At 51.0% G+C, this 21,819-nt stretch overlaps 1 protein-coding gene across 3 annotated transcripts; it reads left to right on the top strand.

The window, feature by feature from the left end:
* Positions 1-4,655: 4,655 nt before the first annotated feature.
* On the top strand, positions 4,656-20,373 carry SNRNP70 (small nuclear ribonucleoprotein U1 subunit 70). Of its 3 annotated transcripts, none has more exons than XM_065898715.1 (10): positions 4,656-4,816; positions 5,559-5,715; positions 7,063-7,125; positions 7,239-7,293; positions 12,503-12,567; positions 12,711-12,773; positions 13,445-13,526; positions 16,729-16,830; positions 19,383-19,470; positions 19,552-20,373. In XM_065898715.1, the coding sequence occupies exons 2-10, from the start codon at positions 5,569-5,571 to the stop codon at positions 20,204-20,206; spliced, it is 1,320 nt and encodes a 439-aa protein (XP_065754787.1). In that variant the 5' UTR covers positions 4,656-4,816; positions 5,559-5,568; the 3' UTR covers positions 20,207-20,373. The 3 variants fall into 3 exon arrangements, with proteins under 3 accessions (XP_065754787.1, XP_065754789.1, XP_065754788.1); XM_065898717.1 differs by having other exon boundaries at positions 4,726-4,820; positions 19,552-20,206; XM_065898716.1 differs by lacking the exon at positions 4,656-4,816 and having other exon boundaries at positions 5,569-5,715; positions 19,579-20,206.
* Positions 20,374-21,819: the final 1,446 nt, after the last annotated feature.

The raw sequence follows: 21,819 nt of genomic DNA, 5'->3' as shown, positions 1-21,819 counted from the left end.
ATCACTCCTACTCAGTCTCCTTTGCCGGGTCTTCTTGCTTTATCTAAATTCTGATGGAGGGCCTTGGGACTTGGTCCTCAGATGTCTTCCCCTCTCCATCTTCTCTCCTCTCTAACTGAGTTCATTCAGTCACATGGCTTCAAATACTACATCTACTCCAATGATTCCCAAATCTAGGTTTCCAGGCCCAAATTCTTCCGTGATTGCCATATCTTCCAACTTTCAACTCCACAGCTCCACTTGAGTGTCAAACAGACATCTTTGACGGGTCCAAACCCAGAAGTCCTCCTCAACAATCCCACTCTTCCCCACGTCTTCCCTCTGTAACTCAGTGGCACCACCAATTACCCAGTTGCTTAGCCTACAAATCTAGGAGTGAGGATTATTATTATTTTTTATTTAGTTGTAGTTGACTTACAATCTCGTGTTAGCTTCAGTGTACAGCAAAGTGATTCAGTTATACATGTATACGTATATAGAGAGATTCTTTTTCAGATGATTTTTCCTTACAGGTTATTACAAAATATTGAGTATACTTCCGTATGCTATACAGTAGGTCCTTGCTGGTTATCTATTTTATATATAGTAATGTGTATATGTTAACACCAACTCCTAATTTAACCCTCCCCGCCTTTCCCCTTCGATAACTGTATATTTGTTTTTCTATATCTGTGGGTCTATTCCTGCTTTGTAAATAGGTTCATTTGTATCACTTTTTTAGATTCCACATATAAGTGATATCATATGATATTTGTCTTTCTCTGTCTGGCTTACTTCGTTTAGTATGAAAATCTAACCCTTTATTATTATTAAGGGAAGATTAGCTTCATTAAAATTTTTCTTTAAACTTTTAATTTTTAAATCATTTCAGACTTACAGAAAAGGTGCAAAGAATAGTACAGAGTTCCTATATATCCTTCACCCAGTTTTCACCAACGTCAACTTACATAACCATAGTACAATTATTTGTCAGGAAATTAACAAGGGTATAATACCATTAACCAATGGTACAGACCTCATTTGAATCTCAACAATTTTCCACTAATGTTCTTTTTACGGTTTAGAATCTAATCCAGGATCCCACGTTGCATTTAGCTGTCTCCTTAATTTCCTCTAGGAATTATTTTTAACGTCCCTCTTTTCCTTACACTCTAATTCCACTTCTATAGTAACTGAGTGAGATCTACCTTCACAATAGATCCTGAATCTTACCACTCCTTTCCACCTCACTGTTATTGTAACGGGGCAGGACCCTATGGGGTCTTCCCAGAACAGACCCCCTCTCCATGTCCTCCGCCTGCTTTCTGTCTGTAAAAAACTTTAGCCAAAGAATAAATTTCATCAGAAAAATGAAAAAAAATGCAGAAGCAAAGAAAAGCAGTCAAACAGGACGAAATAATAATTGTTTAGTCATTAAACAAAGTTAAGGACCTTTAGTTCCTCCTCAAGGGCTCTTGATAATATTTTGAGTCATCTCCTTTGAGATGTTGTGCAGATACCCAAACCCCCCTCAGGTGGAAGAAGTTAACTACATGATAACCAGACCGTAGCCATGACATAAGCTGCTTCATCTTCCACTATTCCGAGAACTGGCCTCAAAGAAATGGGAACAAACTGACTCTGGAACTGAAGACTAACCGTACTTAAAACAGTCAAGATGATGCTGATCAGACCACCAATGACCAATTTCAAGATAGCTGTCAAAGCTGACTGTGGTGTTCTGCATGTAACCCCCTCCCTCTGCCTATACATCCCTGAAACTCCCCTTTAAAAGCTCTTGTGGGGTTTCCCTGGTGGCGGCGCAGTGGTTAAGAATCTCCCTGCCAATGCAGGGGACACGGGTTTGAGCTCTGGTCCAGAAAGATCCCACATGCCGCCGAGCAGCTAAGCCCGTGCGCCACAACTACTGAGCCTGCGCTCTAGAGCCTGTGAGCCACAACTACTGAAGCCCACGCGCCTAGAGCCCATGCTCCGCAACAAGAAAAGCCACCGCAATGAGAAGCCTGTGCACCACAATGAAGAGTAGCCCTGGGCTTCCTTGGTGGCACAGTGGTTGAGAGTCTGCCTGCCAACGCAGAGGACGCAGGTTCGTGCCCCAGTCCGGGAAGATCCCACATGTCGCGGAGTGGCTGGGCCCGTGAGCCATGACCGCTGAGCCTGTGCGTCTGGACCCTGTGCTCCGCAACGGGAGAGGCCACAACAGTGAGAGGCCCGTGTACCGCCAAAAAAAAAAAAAAAAAAAAGAGTAGCCCCCACTCTCCACAATTAAAGAAAAAGCAATGAAGAACCAACACAGCCAAAAATTAATTAATTAATTAATTTAAAAAAATAAAAGCTCTTGTGGGACTACCCTTGTGGTCCAGTGGTTAAGGCTCTGCTCTTCCACTGCAGGGAGCATGGATTTGATCCCTGGTCGGGAAACTAAGATCCTGCATGCCATGCGGTGCAGCTAAAATAAATAAAATAATAAAATCTCTTGTGCCCTGATAGGCAGTGGTGAGTTGGTTCTTTGGGACATGAGTCCACCTTCTCCCCAGGTTGTTGGCCTCCTAAATAAAGCAACCTTTCCTTTCCTACCAACACTTGTCCCTGGAGTATTGACTTTCCAGCAGCAAGTAGCTGAACCTGAGTTTGGTAACACTACCATCTTAGTCCAAGCCACCATCTCTTCCCTGGGAATTGTAGCCTCCTAAGCATTTGCCTGTTCCCCTTCAGCATCTTTCCTTCAATTTTTCTGTCCACAGCCATTGACGTGATCTTTTAAGAATGCAAATTATGTTCTGTCCATCTCCTGATCAAAACCCTTTAGTGACTTCCTATTGCTTTTCAAAAAAAATCTGCCCTCTCCCCCATGTAACACTTTATTCAGGCAAAGATCAGCGATGGCTGCTACAACCATGAGGTGAGAGATGAGGTGGTCGGGGAACAGTGGCAAAGTCTCTCTGCTTAGATTACCAAGGAGAAAATGTCCTTTTACAAGGAGAGATCTATCAGTTAGCCCCTTGATCAGGTGGTCAAACTCAGCATCATAATAGTGGAGCTATCTGACATTATTGCACCTCCAGAGGTGATGCAATATGAAGCCCGCAGTATCACCAGGGAAACATTCTTGCCCCAAATGCTCGATGTTAGTCTATTCAAACCTCAGACTCAATTTCCATGTTATAGGCAAAACAGAGGTTTTGGAACACACTAAACACCATGAGGAAACAATCAGACAAATCCAGAATGTGGGATATTCTACTGGAAACTGGTCTGAACTCTGGGGAGAAACCAACAACATATGGGGAAAAAAAGTGTGTGTGGGTGTGCATGTGTGTGTGTGTCTGTATTCTATATTAAAAGAGCATAAAGAGACGGGACAACCAAATACAATGCATGAAACTTGATTGGCTCCTGGTTCAGATTAAAACAAAATACTCGTGGGTCAATTGGGAAAATCTGAATAGGGACTGGATAAACTTTCTAAGAGGTGAAACTAGTTCTGTGGTCATGTAGAAGAATGCCTTTTTCTTGGGAGATGCATGGTGAAGTATTTAGAGGTGCAGTGCCGCAGCAATTTACTTTCCAGTGGTACAGAAAAAAAAAACATTATTAAGGCAGGTTTAGCTTTATTTTCTTTAGATTTTTTACTTTGAAATAATTTTAGAATTATGGAAAACGTCAAAAACATAGTTCAGAGAGTTCCCATATAAATACATAAAGCAAATATGTCAAAATATTTTAAACACATTAGTCACTTAAATGTTGTAATAATTTCTGTATTAGTAAACAGCCAATTGCATCTATCAAAAAACTTAAAATATTTACTTCTTACAGGTCTACAGGGCCCTAAATAACATGGCCACCAGTTCTCTGCTCTCTTGGCCAACCACCTAGGATTCCTGCCATCCTTCCTAAGTCAGGGCCTTTGCACTTGCTGTTAATCCCGCCCTGATCTCCTTTCCATCGGGCCTCTGTTCAAATGTCACCTCTGCAGAAGAGCCTTCCATTATCATCCTTTCTAAAATAGCTCCTCTTTCGCTGCCCAACACCCTACTCTCCCCTATTTTTCTTTATTGTGCTGGCCACTATACGAAATTAAATTTATATTTTTAAATGCCTTTATTGCCTCCCTCAGTACAATGCAAGCTCCAAAAGGGAAAAGACTTTGCTTTAGTCACGTGCTATATCCCAGAGTCCAAACAAGGCCGAACACACATTAGTCGCTGGATGAATAGTTACTTATTTAATAGGTTAGGCAATCACACCGTTCACAGAGGGATTCTTTGCCAAGCGGCGGAAGGGTAAAGCGCCCTACATGACGATATACGCATGCGCACAAGATCCGGGAAGTGTGTTAGGGGAAAGGGGTGGAGCATAGAGAGGAGTCTCGCGGACAGAGGCTGTTGGATCCCAGAGCGCGAGGTGGAAGAAGACGGCTTGGGGAGAAGCGCGCGTGCGCACTGTGACCAGCTTGCCGCGGCAAAGGCGTTTAAGGTGCCGGAAGGCGGTGGGTAGTGGTCTTGCGCGTGCGCAGTGCCCGCGGCGGCCCCAGGCTTCCCGTGTGTGAGTTGTGGAGGACTCGCGCAGCGCGTGCGCAGTGCGAACGGCGGAGGGATTTGAGGCTGGTTCCAGCCCGTGCCCTGTCGCGAGCCGAAGCCGCGCGGGCTCGTGAGCAGCGGCCTGGAGCGCGCGGTAGGCGAGCGATAGAGACTGAGAGACGCGGACGCCGCCAGAGTCGAAGCCAGAGCAGGAGTGTCTGCTGCTGAGGGTCCGCCGCAGCCGCCGCGAGCCCCCGGACCGTCGCTAGGCCGAGGAGGGCGCCGCGCGGCGGGTGAGTGTGACTTAGTGGCCTTACCGGGCGCGGGGCCGCTACCCACAAGCCCCTGCGGTGTGCCTCAGTCCCTTCCCCGCGGCCGGGTCCCCTTCCCGCGCCACTGCCATAGCACCTTTTTGCACCCCTTATCCAGAGTTCTCTGGTCACTTAGGCCCTCTTCCCATAGTCGCCCTCTTCTTCAGCGGTCACTTACCCACAGGCCCTTGCGGTGTGTTGCCTTTTTTTCCTTGCCTCCACCGACCCTTACCCATAATTCATTTCGCCTGTGGGGCCCACATTTATTCCTCACAACTCCCTGGCTTGAGGTTTGCTACTTTTGATCCCCTTCCTTGATCGGAGACTTCCTGCGACCCTCGCCCCATAACCTGTTATCCAAGGTATGGGACCACCAGCCGCCACTGCCTTGGACCTCCTTTCTCAGGATCCTTGATGCCCCCACAAGCCCCCAGGGACCCTCAGCCCCGCAGTTCCTTGCTCAGGACTCTGAGACTTCACTACTCAGAAACCCTTTTTCAGTCTTTGTTTCCGTTACCGGCTTCAGCCCTCCCTCCAAAACCTGCTTTCTCATTCAGATTTATTCCTTTCCCTTGTGGTTTAGGAGCACTCTGTGCCCCTACAGAACTTGTTTTGATACTGAGATTTTGCCCCTATTTCCCTCTTTTCTTGGAAGTCAAGGGATTATAGGGGCCTTATCTCTCCAGCCCACCCTCATATAATGTGGTCCTGCTTCCGCTCTCAGACTTGGCAAGATGACCCAGTTCCTGCCACCCAACCTTCTGGCTCTCTTTGCTCCCCGTGACCCCATCCCATATCTGCCACCCCTGGAGAAACTGCCACATGAAAAACACCACAATCAACCTTACTGTGGCATTGCGCCATACATCCGAGAGTTTGAGGTGAGTTCACTCAGCAGACTTGGGCTGGGTTGGGTTCTGGGGGCCGTGGGGCTGGATTGGGGAGTCCAGTCTCTGGCCAGTTTTCCAGCTGTGTGATTCAGGCAGGTGACTTTTATGCTCAGTTTCCCTGTCTTGATTGGGATGGATAATGCATCCCTTGTTGGTTTTTGTGGAAGTTCCGTAACTACCAGTTGAGGATTCAGGCTCTCGAGTTAGGTAGACCTTGGCACACCATTTAGCATCTGTGTGACCTTGGGCAAGTGGTGCATCCTCTTAGTGCTTTGATCGCTTCATCTATAGCAAGGGGATATTAGTGTCTTCGCTGTAATATTGACGGAGAATTAACTGGAAATTTTATGTCATGGGGTTTGATCCTAAGCAGTCAGCAAATGTCAATGTTTATTATTATATTTATCATTTTTGTCACAGGGTGATATTTGTAAAGGGTTAGCACCAGGTGATGGGCTGCTTAAGACTGTGGGGTTGAGAATTTCAGGATAAACACGAATAAACGACTTGTGCTCTTGGGCCTCAGTTTTTTCATTTGTGAAATTGGGATAACAACTTCCACCTCTTAAGGTGTATCAGAGAACACCTGAGAAATGCTGCCAGAAGTCAGAAGAAGAAAGTCTGGCATCGAGTGGGAAAAGGGAGATGGAGGAAGTTGCAGAGCAGAAGTTAGTCGCGCGGTGACAGAAGATCGGCTCTTTAGTGGGATTTGCCACCCTCATTGAACTGGTACTTGGAAAATGTTGTTCGCCAGTTACGCTAATTTAATGGCTACAGGCCAGTGGCAAACATGGGTTATGTGCCAGTTACTATTTGATGAAAGCTTGCTGAGGCCTTCAGGAACTGCTCTGGCCCTCAGAGGGTGTTCAGTTGTTTACCCCTGAGCACTGCGCTGTCAGCTCCTTTTGCTTCAGGCCTGGTCCCGATTCCTGTTTATGATTGAGGACAAATATGCCGCAGGTTGACTTTCTTGATAAATACAAGAGAGTTTCTTTCATTTTTCTAGTATTTTTAGAGAAAGACTACAAAGTAAAAAATCAAAACTTTTTGGTTAAGTTCAATGGGCATAAAACTCCTCTGTCAGATCGCTGTAGAAGTTTCTGAATACCAGTTCCTGGCTTCTCTACTCCTCTTGTCACAGACCAGTAACAGTTCACAGATAGCATTGGTCCATGGACCATGCTTTGATCTGCTCCCTGGAACTGTCCATGTTTGTTTGTGCGTGCGTGTGTGTAAACACGCAGGGGAGCGTGGCCAAGGTATTTATTATTTCCTGGCTGGGTGTCTCTTGCTGTTTTCCCCTGTCCCTCCCACCCTTTCACCTCTTCTTGTTCCCAGGACCCTCGAGATGCCCCTCCTCCGACTCGAGCAGAAACTCGGGAGGAGCGCATGGAGAGGAAGGTATGTAGTGTCTGCCTTCTGGCCCCACGTCCTTTTTTGCCTCTTTCTTCAGGATGTTCCCTGACATCAGGGCACTTCTGTCTGTATTCAGTTGTCTACCTTTCTCCTGACAGAGACGGGAAAAGATTGAGCGGCGACAGCAGGAAGTCGAGACAGAGCTAAAAATGTGTAAGTCTCTCCTTCCTCCTTTCATCTCTCCTTCAAGCACTCCTGTGTTTCTCTCTGCCAGTCCACCCCAGGACTTTAATTTGGGAAAGCGGTTTGTGAGTTCACTCTTTTAACCCCACCGTTTGCCATGCACTGTATTTGGTTTAGGCATTTAAGCAGGGGAGTGTGGAGTCAGGGTGGGCAGGAAAGGAGCCTGGTACCTTGGGCTGCGTCCTGTAGGGGCCTGCACTTGGAGGCGCTCCCGCAGCCCAGCCAGGTCTCACAGGGCGAGGCCCTGAGGCAGTTCTGGCTGCGCCGTAGCTCCCTGATCCTCGGACTGCGGGTGATTCATCCCTTCCAGGTACATGAGGAATTGGAGTTTGGGATGGGGACCTTGTAGCCATTGACCAGACTTCACAAGAGGGTCGCCTGTCGGTCTCCAATGGCCCTTTCTTGTTAGGGCGAGGGCTTTGTAGTTAGGACTTGGGTTTTCCTCCTGTACTTGTGCGTCTGTGGTGAATCACTTCACTCAGAACCTTATTCCCTGGAGTGGCCCATTCCTCAAGGAGCTTGTGCAAATGCTTCACAACTGAATACCTGGGCATCTAAATGAGAGCTATCTAAGCCCTCACTCTCACTGCCTTCCTGTCTTTTCTTGGACGCCTCAAAGGCATCTCAAACTCGGTGTCCAAACCACAATCAGGATTTCCTTTCCCCAACAACCTGGTCTTTGGATGTTTCCTTTGCTGGAACCTGGTCATCCAGCTTTGCAAATCATGACCTCAGTCATGACCACCCAGTTTGCTTTTAACAACTTTTTCTTGCTATTTCCCCAGCTTGTCACCAAAACCTATCCCTGTCACAAATCTGAGCCCTCTTTCTGTGTCCACCACCCAGGGCCCCTCTAGCCTGGACACACAGTCTAATGTCTAACGGGGTTTACCTGCATCTCTGTCCCCACCAGGTTCTGGAGGGCTTTTTTTGGTTTTTTTTAATCTGTGCTACACAGCCTGTGGGATCTTAGTTCCCTGACCAGGAATCGGACTCGCACCCTCTGCATTGGAAGTGCAAAGTCTTAACCACTGGACTGCCAGGGAAGTTCCCTCTGTGGGGCTTTTTAAAATACAACTCTGCTGACACCCTTTTGGTGGGGGAGGGCGCACTGCGCGACCTGCAGAATCCTAGTTCCCTAACCAGGGATTGAACCCGGGCCCTCGGCAGTGAAAGCAGAGTCCTAACCTCTGGACCGCCAGGGAATTCCCACACAGCCTCCTTTTGCTTTCAGCAAAAAGACCGGAGTCCCTTCCCTGCCCACTGGGGATGCATTCTGCCCATGCTCCCCTCCTGCTCCAGCCAGCACGGGCCTCTTCCTTCCCAGATGCTCTCCTGTCACTGGCTCTTTGCCTGGGCTCTTCTTCAGTCTCACATGATACTTGGTTTATATGGAGCTGCTCTTCGTATCTCTGTCAGCGTCACTCCTCAGGAAGCCTTTCGTGACTTCCTTGCTCTGGTCCGAGTCCCCATGTACATTGAAAGCCCTGAGTCCTGCAGCAGCTTGGTCACTTCAGTCTGCAGGAAGGATTCACTGGTGAATATCTATCTTACATTGGTTCATAGTTGCTCCAGGAAGGCAGGGTTTGGATGGAATTTGCTCACCATTGTGGCCCCAGCTCCTGTAGGACCTGGCTCACAGAACTGTTGGCAGCAGGTAACTTGGGGAACCTTTCAGCTCTGCTGCTGGGGCACACACCTTGTAGTCTGACCCACATGAGTTGTTTGTTTGTTTTAATCTTTACTGGAGTATAATTGCTTTACAATGTTGTGTTAGTTTCTGTTGTAGAACAAAGTGAATCAATTATAAGTATACATATATCCCCATATCCTCTCCCTCTTGAACCTCCCTCCCACCCTCCCTGTCCCACACCTCTAGGTGGTCACAAAGCACCGAGCTGATCTCCCTGTGCTGTGCAGCAGCTTCCCACTAGCCATCCGTTTTACATTTGGTAGTGTGTATATGTCCATGCCACTCTCTCAGTTTGTCCCAGCTGCCCGTTCCCCGCCCCCCCGGCCCGTGTCCTCAAGTCCGTTCTCTACGTCTGCATCTTTATTCCTGCCCTGCCGCTAGGTTCATCCGTACGGTTTTTTCTTAGATTCCGTATATGTGCGTTAGCATACGCTCTTTGTTTTTCTCTTTCTGACTTACTTCACTTTGTATGACAGGCTCTAGGTCCATCCACCTCATTACAAATAACTCAGTTTTGTTCCTTTTTATGGCTGAGTAATATCCCATTGTATATATGTGCCACATCTTTATCTGTTCATCTCTGACCCACATGAGTTTTAACCCCACCTCTGCCACTTACAGCTGTGTGGCCTTGGATAAGTCACTTCTCCTGTTGGAAATTCACACTTTAAAACGGGGATCTTGGCATGTTAAACAATACTGAAGATGCAGTCAGTCATTTAGAATGTGGGAAATTGTATAGGACAAACATGTGATCCAGTTTCTTTAACAAATGTTAAAAGGGTGGCAGGGGGCAGGGAGTGAACGAAATGGATTAAACAGTCAAAAGGCACCTCAACCAAATGGTAAGTGTGGAGCTTGTTTGGAGCCTGATTTAAATGAGCCAACTGTAAAAATCCAGTTTTGAAACAGTGAAGGACATTTGAACACTGGGTCTTAGTGAAGTTAAGGAATTAACGTTGACTTTTTAAGTCATAATAGCAGTACCGTTGTTACTTTTTTTTTTTTAGTCTTTATTAGCAACTACAGTGGTATATCCGGGGTTTGACTTAAAATGCTGGTGGGGTTAGAGATGTAACAAGTGCAGCCACGTGGCGATAGTTGAAGCTGGTTCAGAGGGGTTCGTTACACTGTTCTCTGTTTCCTTAAGTGTTTGAACTTCCCCGTGAAAGAAAAGGAAAAGGAAAGGATGGGTCAAGTATAGTAGGTTTTCTCTGCCCCTGAGAGCCTCCATCCCCAAGTACAGAAACTTGCTGTGCCTTGTCACAGTTAACAGCTACCATTCAAGGGGACCTTGCTCCTTGCTGAACACTTGATGTATTGAATATGTCATGATTTTGACTTACAGCTTCCAAGTGCAGCAGGGGTTATTACTCCCGCTTTTAAGACAGAAGATGGAGGTTTGTGGAGGCCGGGTATGTTTAGCAAGAGCAAGAGTTCTGAGCTACTTTCTTCGCCATCTCAAAGCCTAATGAGTTTTCTCAGCTCCACAGGCTAGTCCTTTGAGCCCCTGCTCTGGGCTGCTACCTACATAATCCCTTTAACCAAGGATTTCCCAAGGGCAGAGTTGCCAGCGGAGTGGAGTGGAGTGAGGGTGTGTGCCTGTTGACTGGTGAACTGCTCATCAACTTCAGTTCATTGTCACCCTCTTTTAGCTCAGATACGTGGGTACTATTGGCTCAGTTGCACTAGCTTTTACCTTTGGTCACACTCCTGGGCCTCTTGGTTAAGCAGAAACTATAGAGCCTCGTGTGGTGTGCCCGGGGTGGTTTCCCCTTTTGTCTGCCGGGCTCCTCCAGGCTGCCCATCAGGGAGCTCAGCGCTCTGCGGTCTGGCCTTCGTCCACTCCCCCAGGCAGTGATCGGGGTCCCACTGCACTGCTCCTGCTCTACCTGTTAGACCACCTGCTGCCTGGTGGTGTGAGGTTTATTTCCTGTTAAATACAACTTCAGGTCAAATGTTATCTCAGTGAGGCCTTTCCTGACCTTCCCATTAAAATTCTTCTCCCCATCTGCTATTACCGGATAGAACTAGATGGTTGCCTTATTTACCTTGTTTACCTTCAGCCTCCCTCCAGTAACAGATGAGCTCCAAGAAGGCAGGCATCTTTTTTGTCTTTGTTGAGTCCCCAGCACCTATGTGAGTTTCAGGCACAAAGTGCTTAATAGATATCTGTTGGGCGAATGGATGCAGATTGAGACATTTGGGCATAGAAAATTACAACCCAAAGGGATGAGGTTTGGTGAGGAAGTGAGGGGCAGGCACAAAGATGGACTTGTTTTCAAAGGCTACCGTCAGTTTCCAGGTAGTCATTCCCTTAAATTTGAGTTCAGTCTTCTGTTTTCCAAGAAATTCCCTGAAGTCGTCCTGAACTTAGTTTATGTCTGCAGCCAGCCTCTCTCATGAGAAACAGATCTGTGACCTTTAATTCTCTGGCTTCTCTGAGAAGCTAACACGCAGGGTTCAGCCTGGGGCCTGGGATGTGAGGTCAGGCTGGGGTGTAAAGCTGAGCTTGGCCTCTCTGCTGTCTGACACTTCTCCTCTTCCATGCCTCAGGGGTTGGTTGCATTTCCGTTTGCAAAATGATGGTAAATAAGTCTCAGCCTCCAGCAGTGTCTGAGCCTAATTATGTGTTCAGTAAATTATTAAGGTTATTCCTTTTCTCACGTTCTCATAGAAAATGGCAAGTTCTTCAGGAAGTAGCACTACATTGTAGGAGAACCGCCTCCCCTGGCAATGGGCAGGGTGCCTTTGTGGCCCTGGCAGGAGTCAAGAGCCACTGTGTATGCTGGGGCCGCCATACTTGGTGAAAAAGACTTCTTTCTTCCCAGGCCTGACCCATCAGAATCACCTATGGAGTTGGTTTTGTAATAAGAGTCTGGTTTCTGTCTGTGGATATGATTATTCCTCAGTGGTCTGGCGGTAGTAAGGCTGGGAGTAAGAATCTGACCCGCCTCTTGTGAGCTCCAGCGCCAGCCTTTGGTTCCTCCCTGAGGCCACAGGGCATAGGGCAGAAAGCAGGGCTCCGCCTCTGCTAGGCTTCCACTCCCAGTCTTAGGGTTGCTTGATCTCAGGTTTCCCCTGGGGCTGCAGTTGCAGGCCCTGCCTGTGGGTGGCACTGTGGCCCTGCAGGTGAGAGAGGAAGCCCAGTACCTGGAGGGACCAGGCTGCTTCTCCAGAGATGCCTCTTTGAGCTTAGTTACACCTGGGAGGGACCTGGGCCTCAGGATACACACGTCTGAAGTGGCAGTTAGGCTGGCCTCTGTCCTGTCAGCTTGAAGTCAGTCTTACCCCCTCCCTTTGTCAGCCTAAATCAGCCACTTAGATGAAGGCTGCTGTGCTTCGGAGAAACCAGGGCTCAGAGGGGCATGCCCAAGGTGGCCAGGTGACCAAAAGTTCTGGGTCTCTGCCCGTCGGTCTGTTTCTGTCTTGCTCTACAATACTGTTGGCACCTTCTACTTAGAAGTTCTTTTTTTTCCTGCACAGGGGACCCTCACAATGATCCCAACGCTCAGGGTGATGCCTTCAAGACTCTCTTTGTGGCTAGAGTGGTGAGTCCCCAGCTCCCAATCCCTGGAGCCCCAGAGGAGTCTGGAACCCTGGACTGCTGAGAGCTTGGGTGTGGGCAGTAGACTAGGTCCCGGGGATGTTCTGAGGGCTTCTCCCACTTAACTTCATTTCTGTCTACTTGTAGAACTATGACACGACAGAATCCAAGCTCCGGAGAGAGTTTGAGGTGTACGGACCCATCAAAAGAGTGAGTGGACTGGGGCACGGGGAGTTTGAGTTGGACGTGTGTGGAGGGAGGGAGGAGGCTGGCTCCCAGCCCTGAGGATGCATTGCCTCATTTCTGGCTTTGGAGTCCATAGCCTGGGTTTCTATCCTGACTGCACTTCCATGCGGTAGACTTGGGACAGCAGAAGGACAGCAAAGAGGTAGTGACTACTTGCTGCTGATTTAGAGCACAGGTCGGCACACTACAAAGTTGGGTCCTGTAAGTAAAGTTTTGTTGGTATCCAGCCAGGCCCATTTGTTTACTGTTGTTTGCGGCTGCTATTGCCGTAAGGCGGAGTCGGGCGGGCGGAAAGAGACCGTGTGGCCCTCAGAGCTGGAAATACCTGCTGTCTTCTCTATTACCTTTATAGAAAATGTATGTTGATTCTTGTTTTAGAACAAGGCTTCATGTTTAACTGACATTTCTTCATTTAATTTAAATGTTCTGGGCTGTAGCAAGGGCTTGAGGTCATCGTGCGCATAAACTGTGAAGCCCAGGGCCTTTAGAGCAGCAGTCACTCTGGGTCCTTGAAGGGACGGAGAGAGGGTCTGAGGTGTCTGTCGCTAGCATTACCCAGCCCAGGGCCTGGCATACGGGCTGTGTGATTGACAGGGTGGGATTTCCGTGTGTCAGAGCTGACCTCTGCCCCCCAGATACATATGGTCTACAGTAAGCGGTCAGGAAAGCCCCGGGGCTATGCCTTCATCGAATACGAACACGAGCGAGACATGCATTGTGAGTACCTCCCGCCTGCGCCCTGCCCTCTGACCCTCTCTCTTCTCTGCTGCCCCAGCCCCTTCCCGTCGTCTGTCCCTGCCCCCCTCCCTGCCAAACCTGACATTAGCAATGTCTCTCTCCTCCTCCCTCTGTTTCTGATATATCTTTTTTTTTTTTATATACGTGTTTTTTTAAAAACAAAAACCAAAATCCCCCACAACGTGTGTGTGTGTGTGTGAACCCGGGAGGTAAGTGTCACACGTTGAACCTCAGGGGCAAGGAGGGAGCCGGGCGGCGGCTGGGGCTAGCGGGAGGTGGGGGGAGGGGTCGGAGTTTCGGGGAGCCTTTCCCCGTTCCCCCCCCCCCGGAGTTGGGGGCGGCCAGGTTAGAATGAGGACTGGCCTTTGAACCTGCCCTCTCTTCCCCCAGCTGAGCTGGGGCTGGGCCACCCGACCCTCCGCCTCCCCACCCCGGCCCCCGCCCTGCTCCTCAGCGGGCAGTGGGCTGGTTGGCGTGTTCAGCGCCTGCCCCCACATCTCCAGAGCCCCCTTTGAGGCCGCGGCGGCGTCCACGTGGGCAGGGATGGGTGGGTGGGGGCGGGCAGGGCTGCGGCGTGTCCAGGGGCCGCCGTATTAATTGACTGTTCTTATTGTCACTGCAGCCACCACGCAGCTGGCTTGCAGCTGATGCTTACGCTCCCCTTACAACACCTCAGTGTATGGTTGGTATAAGGGTTTGTATCATGGGTAAGATCACTCAGCACCGCACACCAGCCCAGCTTAGCCAGGCAGCTCAGGAGCAGCGAGGCATCCCTCCTCCCATCCCCAGGCGCCCCTCAGCCTCCCCGCACCCAGAGCCCTTTCCTCGTTTGGGTGCCCTTGGTCCCATCCGCCCCCCATCCATCTGCTCTCCAGTAATCCTGCTGATCCCAGGAGGGGAGAGATGAACCCCGACGGGAAAGGCAGCTGGGCTCGACCCAGCCCCCTGACTTACCTGGCTTCATGACGTCAGTGGCAAGGTGGCGGGAATACTGAAGACGGGATGCACGGGGACCAGGGCTCCATGTGGAACCCTTCAGCCCTCCGCTCCCTGCCCCTGCGCCTTCGCGGGGCTGTCACTGTGGTGGCCCTGGAGAATCGTTTTGCTTGCTAGATTCGGGGTGCTCTGCCCCCTCCTGTCTGCCTTATCATGGTTGAGGCCTCCCGAGAGGCCGTGGAGCCCAGCGGCCCAGCTGCTCTCTGGAGTGCATGGGATTGGGGACTGGGGTGCGGGAGGGTTCGAGTGACAGGCCGTAAGCAGCAGAAGGTGGTGTAGATTTTCCTGAAGACCCTTCCACTGTCTAGAGACCTAAGAGAGGGAGAGAGAGTGAAGCCTAGAAATACACACGTCACATGTTTTCTCTGCTGTTACTCCCGGGTTGGGCCTCTTCTGGGGTTTGGGACACAACCAGAGCAGGGTTCCTTCACTTGACGGTGTTCCCAGCCCTTAACTTCCTTCCCCTACCACCCTCCTCTGGGTTCAGGGGCCAAGCGGCCCCTCCCCCTAGGATCATGGGCAGCACTCCATCTCCTGGACCCCCAAGGCTGTCCCCTTGGGTGCCAGCCTTTGGGCTGAAGCAGGTGGTGGGAGGGAGTGTGGAGTTCGAGGTGGAGAAGTCATTCCACGTGCTGAGAGGGGGCGGGCGTGTGCCTAGTTCAGCGTGGACTTTACTGGGGAAAGGTGAAGGTGGACAGGCTTGCCGAGGCCTCCCTAGCCTTCTTTATAAAATCAAACAGGATAGTCCCACGGCTTTCCAGCTCCCAGACTTGATGTTAACCCTTGTCTCCCCCTCTTTCAAGGCCTCCGTGAGGTTTCTTTGGGGTCCACCACTTCCTCTGCCTGTCTCCAGGTGGTGCAGGAGATGTGGTTCCTCTCCCCCTCCGTGGCTCCCTAGAATCCCTTCCCTGTAGCTTTAGCTGACCCCGTGGTGGTGGGTGTGGGGTCTGTGCGCGTGCTCAGGTAAGCTTGGGGGCTCCAGGTAAGCGGTCCCGTGTCCCCCCCCGGGAAGCCCGCCTCCTCGCCAGGCCCCCAGGAGTTGCCGAGCCCCCCCCATCCCGCTCGGTTTGGACACCCGCAAGGCCGGCATCGGTAAATGGCACCTTTTTCTCTTCCTCTGGTTGTTATTTGGGGGGGAGAGGGCTGGGGCGGGGCCGGGTATTGTGGCTGGTTGAGGACAACCCCCTAGGCCAGGGCTGGGGGTGGGAAATAGGGACTTTTTTGGCCTTCCCGACAGCCCCACGTGAGACAGGCCGGGGATCAGGCCTGTCCTTTGCTGTGCCCTGCCCGAGAGCAGGACGTGCCTCTCCCCGCATCTCCCCCTCTACTCCTCACCCTTCCCGAGAGGCTCAGGCTGGGCTTGGCCTCCCGGCGTGTGTTGAGCTGGGGGTGTGGAGTGAGATGGGACAGGGGCTGGGGTTGGGTGGCAGTCATCTCAGGTAAGGCAGGAATTTTCAGTAGCACCGCAGATCTCCCGTGCCTCCCTCCACTTGCCCTCTCCCCCGCCTGCTGTAGGGGCCCCTCCAGGCCCCCGGGAGCACCATAACCCGCCCTTCTGCTCCCTGCCATCTCCTAAAGATTTCTCCCACCCCCCCCTTCTGGTTCATTTTCTGTTCTGATGTCTGTTCCCCCCACGCTCACCCTCCCCCCAAAAAAAACCACAGAAAAAGGAAACCGGTGTGAACTGGGGTGCAGAGCGGCCCGGCTGGGCCTCCTCCCCCAGCATGATGTTTTAGGGTGCATGCCTGGGGTTGTGGAGGAACCCTCCCCCACAGCGGAGTCCAGCCTTGAGTTAACCTCCAGTTTCTTTGCAGCGACTTTGGCCACCTTGGCGGGAGGGGGCTGCTCTGTCGAGTGGGAGTAGGAATGGCCTGGGAGCCCAGGGGGGTGGTTAGGGTCAGGATGGTGCCTGGGAGTGGTCTCGCCCCCCCAATGGTGATTGGGGGTTGGTAAGGAAGCAGGTGCCGAGATGGAGCAGGCCCCTCCTGGTTTGCGAGAGGGTTGGTCTGGCTGTCGGTTGCCTGGCTGTCTGGTGGGCATGTGTGTCTGTGTGTGCGCGTGTGTAAGTGTGTGGATGGGGACACGGCTGGGGGGTGGGGATGCCACAGAGCTGTGCTTTAGCCTGACTAGAGGACCCTCTGGGGACTCCTCCCCCTTCCCCTCCCCCTCCCCACATCTGTTGCAGCCGCTTACAAGCACGCAGACGGCAAGAAGATTGATGGCAGGAGAGTCCTCGTGGACGTGGAGAGGGGCCGCACGGTGAAGGGCTGGAGGCCCCGGCGGCTAGGTGAGCACATCCTGCACAGGCTGGGCTCAGTGTCCTGCTGGCTGCTTTCTCACCTCTCTCTTCTGTACCCTCTGCTGCTTTCTGTCTTCTCTTCCTCTCCCAGCTGCTCACATGCTCTCTCCCTCTCTCTAGCTCAGCCTTTCTCATCACCATCTTTCTCCTGGTCTGGTTTCTTACTCTGGGTTACTAGTTAGGAGCAAGAGTACTGTGGTTGAGAAGCCAGTCTGGGATCAGATTCCAGCTTACGTACTTCCTGGCTGGTGGATCTTCTCTTCCTCCTGCCTCATTTTCCTCATCCTGGAAAGTGGGAATAACGGCAAGAGTTAGTGAGCTCAGCATCTCAGATAGCCAGCTTGGCAAGCGGCGTACGGTCGGGCTTGTGAAAGTCACTCTCTTGTCCACTTACCCTTCGCTCCTGCTCGTTCATTCATTGATTGAGCAAACGCCAGTTTGGTCACCAGCTGTGTACCAGGCTTCTAGTCAAGAGCAAGACATACATAGTCTCTGCCCTCAGAGCCTTCTGCATTCCGTCCCCCCCACTCTCTGTCTCTAAATTGTCAATCGCCATCTCAGTCAAGGTCAGTTTGGTAGCAAGCACCAGAAATACATTTGAGCTTCCTAAAGCATAAAGGGGACTTGTTGATACAGAATCCCAGTGTCTTGGAGCCCAGAGACAGGCGATGCCTGTGGGCCTCAAGAGGACCTGGAAGCCGAACCTGAACGGTCAAGAGCCGCCTTTGGCATTTCTGCAGCTTGCTTCTGCCTTGTTCGCTGTTCGTGTGGACTGTTCTCTTCTGTGTCTCTCCGCACTGGCCCAGTGTGGCATTCCACAGCCCAGTCCTTGATGAGTCTCTCTACGTTTTGGGGCGGGTGGATCTAAGTGGCTCAGCATTGGACCTGGACCTGGGGCTGAGGTCCTGCCATCCAAACATGGCTATTGAGGGCCAACTCCTATGAGGGTGAGTGACACAGTTGTCAGAGAAAATGATCTTCCCTGTGCAGACACCCCCGGTGGCTCCAGGACCCTCTGCTCTTATTTCTGCCTCCCAGCCTGCTGTCGTGATGCTTGACTTGCCTTTGTTGAGTAGACCACACACTCAGTCTGCTGAGTCTCTGGACTTAACAGATGGGTTCTTATCTCACTCTCTGGTTTCTCTGGGGTGGAGTGAGTCCTTCAGAGTCTGCTGTTTCCGACTTTCTGATGGTGACACCTGGTGCATCTTGACCCAGTGCATTGCTACATGCAAAAAAATACATTTAACCCAAACAGAAGTGTTATGAAACTATCTTTTCTACAGGCAGTGTATACTAGTATTTTATATTCTGTTGCTTTATTATTATTATTTTTAATATATTGGTTGCTACCAATCACATTTAATGATGTGATCCATTGCTGGGTTGTGACCTGAAAATTGAAAACACTAGTCTCTTCTGCCCCATACCTGTGATATTCCAGAAGCCTGGTCGGTTGCTTGTCCCTATTTGAATGTCTTTGATATCCAGGCCGCCTCTTTTCCTTTTTCACCCTCGTTGCTGAAAGTCATTCCTTATATGGAACCCCAGCCCACCTCACTGAAGCTTCCTTCCAGGCAGTGTGGGGCAGAAGCGTGCATGAGAGGGCAGCTTCCTGGGTCTCAGCTCTGCCCTTCCTTGCAGAGTCACCCCGGGCAGGTGGCTTTATCTGAGATTGTTTCCCCGTCTGAAGAAGGAGACCGTCCACTACTCCTTATAAGCTGTTCAGTCATTTGACTGCTTGCTGCACATACGATTTTATATCCTGGATGCTGTACCACGTACAGTTACAGCGAGCAGACATCGTCCTGACTTTGATGGTGCGTTACAGGCTGGTGGGAGAGGCAGCTGTTAACTCACACATGTACATGTAAAATCGGAAATTCCACCTGAAGTTCTGAGAAGGAAACGTATGTGAGTCGTGGAGAACAGCTTCATCTGGTAGGTCAGGGCAGGCTTACTGAGGAAGCGTTGTTTGGGTTAATGTGTGAAGGGGTAAGTAGCAGTTAACTAGACAAGGGAAATGAGATTCCAGGTAAAGAGGTGAATGATCCCCAAAACTGGGGCAGGAAGGAAATGGAGACCACGAGATCTAGGACGTGGAGAGCCAGGGCGCCTTGCTCTAAAGGCAGGAAGGAGCCAGCCATCTGACGGACGTTGCTTTAGGCTGTGGGGGGCCATTGGTGGCTTTGGAGCAGATCACGTTTTCAGTTAGAAAGACCATTGCCGTGCCTTCGGGTGAGGGTGAGGATGACTGGAAGACAGGATTTGCCAGGAGGCTGTGCGCGTCTGTAGTGGTGAAGATGGTGAGCTTTGGAGTCAATTACAGGAGCTCCCAGCTCGCGCTGTGGAAGTCCTCTGATCTCTGAAGAGCGTGCGTGTTGTGTTAGAGAAGTGCGGCAGAAGGTCCTCACGGCACCTGGCCCCATAGGCGCCGGCAGAGGTGCTTGGTGGCCTTTGCCTTGCCCCTTGCTGCCCCTCGCTCGCCCTGCTGTGGGCCCCGCCCGGACTAACCCGCTGTGGTCTGCCCCCGCCCCCAGGAGGTGGCCTAGGCGGAACCCGGAGAGGTGGCGCTGACGTCAACATCCGGCACTCCGGCCGGGACGACACCTCCCGCTACGATGAGAGGTGAGATTGGGCAGCCGGTGTCCTGGGACGGGGGCGGTCAATGGGGGAGCCCTGCCGCAAACCTCTGCCCACCTCATCCAGGCCCGGCCCCTCCCCGCTTCCCCACAGGGACCGGGACCGGGACCGCGAGCGGGAGCGCAGGGAGCGGAGCCGCGAGCGAGACAAGGAGCGAGAACGACGACGCTCCCGCTCTCGGGACCGGCGGCGGCGCTCGCGGAGTCGTGACAAGGAGGAGCGGCGGCGCTCCAGGGAGCGGAGCAAGGACAAGGACCGGGATCGGAAGCGGCGCAGCAGCCGGAGCCGTGAGCGGGCGCGGCGGGAGCGGGAACGCAAGGAGGAGCTGCGAGGCAGCGGAGGTGGCGGCGACATGGCAGAGCCCTCCGAGGCCGGCGACGCGCCTCCTGATGACGGGCCTCCCGGGGAGCTGGGTCCTGACGGCCCCGATGGCCCGGAGGAGAAGGGCCGGGATCGGGATCGGGAGCGCCGTCGGAGCCACCGGAGCGACCGGGAGCGGCGCCGGGACCGCGATCGCGAGCGCGATCGGGAGCACAAGCGGGGGGAGCGGGGTGGTGAACGGGGCAGGGATGAGGCGCGAGGTGGGGCGGGTGGCGGTGGGCAGGACAACGGGCTGGAGGGCCTGGGCAGCGACGGCCGAGACATGTACATGGAGTCCGAGGGAGGTGACGGGTACCTTGCTCCAGAGAACGGGTATTTGATGGAGGCTGCGCCAGAGTGAAGAGAGCCTCCCACCGGTTGATTGGACGTGTTCCTACCCTCCCTGTTGCTGTCATCCTCTCCCCAAACCTTCTTGGTCACCACTTAAGTTTGCCAGCCAAGGGTAGGAGTCTCCTTATTTGTTCTGGTGTCTTGGATTTAAAAATAAAATTAATTTCTTGTTGATAATGGGCATTTGGTTTTTTCACTGCTCTTACTTTCTTACCCAGAAGAGGGTCACCTTCTGCCTTTTGATAGCTCTGCTTTGGTTGGTTTTCACTTGAGCTTTATGACCTAAGGCTGCGGCTAGCCCCGGTACCCCAGAGCTGTTTCAGATGGGGTAAGGAAGCCCTCCCTAAGGGTCCTTGATCCCTTTGTATCTTTCCTTTTTTACGTCTCTCCCACGCATTCCTTGTGCGGCTGTTCATACCCCTGGCTGTTCATACCCCTGTCTTGGTGCAGGGATGGGGCTTAGGCATTAGAATACTCGGTGGAAGCTACAGCTTTGTGTGAAAGGGAAGCTGTTAGTCTGAGTTGGAGAGCAGGAAGAAGGGTGAGGAAATGAAACGAGAGCAATGTATAAAAGACAGAACATTCTGTAATACCGTATACAGAAATAAACTCAAAATGGATTAAAGACCTAAAGGTAAGACCGGATACTATAAAACTCCTAGAGGAAAACACACTTTGCCATAAATCGCACTGAAATTTTTTTGGTTCTGACTCCTAGAGTAATAGAAACAAAAGCAAGAATAAACAATTGGAACCTAATGAAAAGCTTTTACACAGCAAAGGAAAGAAACAAAATGAAAAGACAACCTATGGAATGGGAGAAAATATCTGCAAATGATGTGACTGACAAGGGATTAATTTCCAAAATATACAAACAGCTCATACAGCTCAATATAAAAAATACAAACCCAGTCAAAAATGGGCAGAAGATCAAAATAGACATTTCTCCAAAGAAGACAGAGATGGCCAACAGACCGGTAAAGATGCTCAACATCACATTGCTAATTTAGAGAAATGCAAGTCAACCACAACGAGAGATCACCTCACACCAGTCAGAATGGCCATCACCAGAACTCTACAAATAAATGCTGGAGAGGGTGTGGAGCAAGGGGAAGCCTCCCACACTGTTGGTGGGAATGTAAATTGGTGAAGCCACTATGGAGAACTGTATGGAGGTTCCTTAAAAAATAAAATAGAGTCACCACATGATCCAGCAATCCCTGGGCATACATCTGGAGAAAACTCTAACTTGAAAAGACACATGTACCCCAATGTTCATAGGACTATTTACATAGCTGAGGGAATTCCTTGGCGGTCCAGTGGGTTTGATCCCTGGTTGGGGAGATCCTGCTTGCTGCATGTCAGGGAGCTAAGATCACACAAGCCTTGGGGCCAAAAAAAACAATAAAGACTTCAAAAATAGTCCATGTCAAAAAAAAAAAAAGTCTATATATTCCATGGAATATTATTACTCAGCCATAAAAAAGGAAAGAAATAATGCCGTTTGCAGCAACACGGATGGACCTAGAGATTATCATACTAAGTGAAGTAAATCAGAAAGAGGAAGATAGATAGCATTATGATAACGCTTATATGTGGGATTTTAAAAAATGATACAAATGA

Source organism: Phocoena phocoena, chromosome 20, assembly GCF_963924675.1.
Source record: "Phocoena phocoena chromosome 20, mPhoPho1.1, whole genome shotgun sequence".
NCBI lineage: Eukaryota > Metazoa > Chordata > Mammalia > Artiodactyla > Phocoenidae > Phocoena > Phocoena phocoena.
Note: the sequence above shows the minus strand (reverse complement) of the source record. Positions and strands in the feature narration are given on the sequence as shown.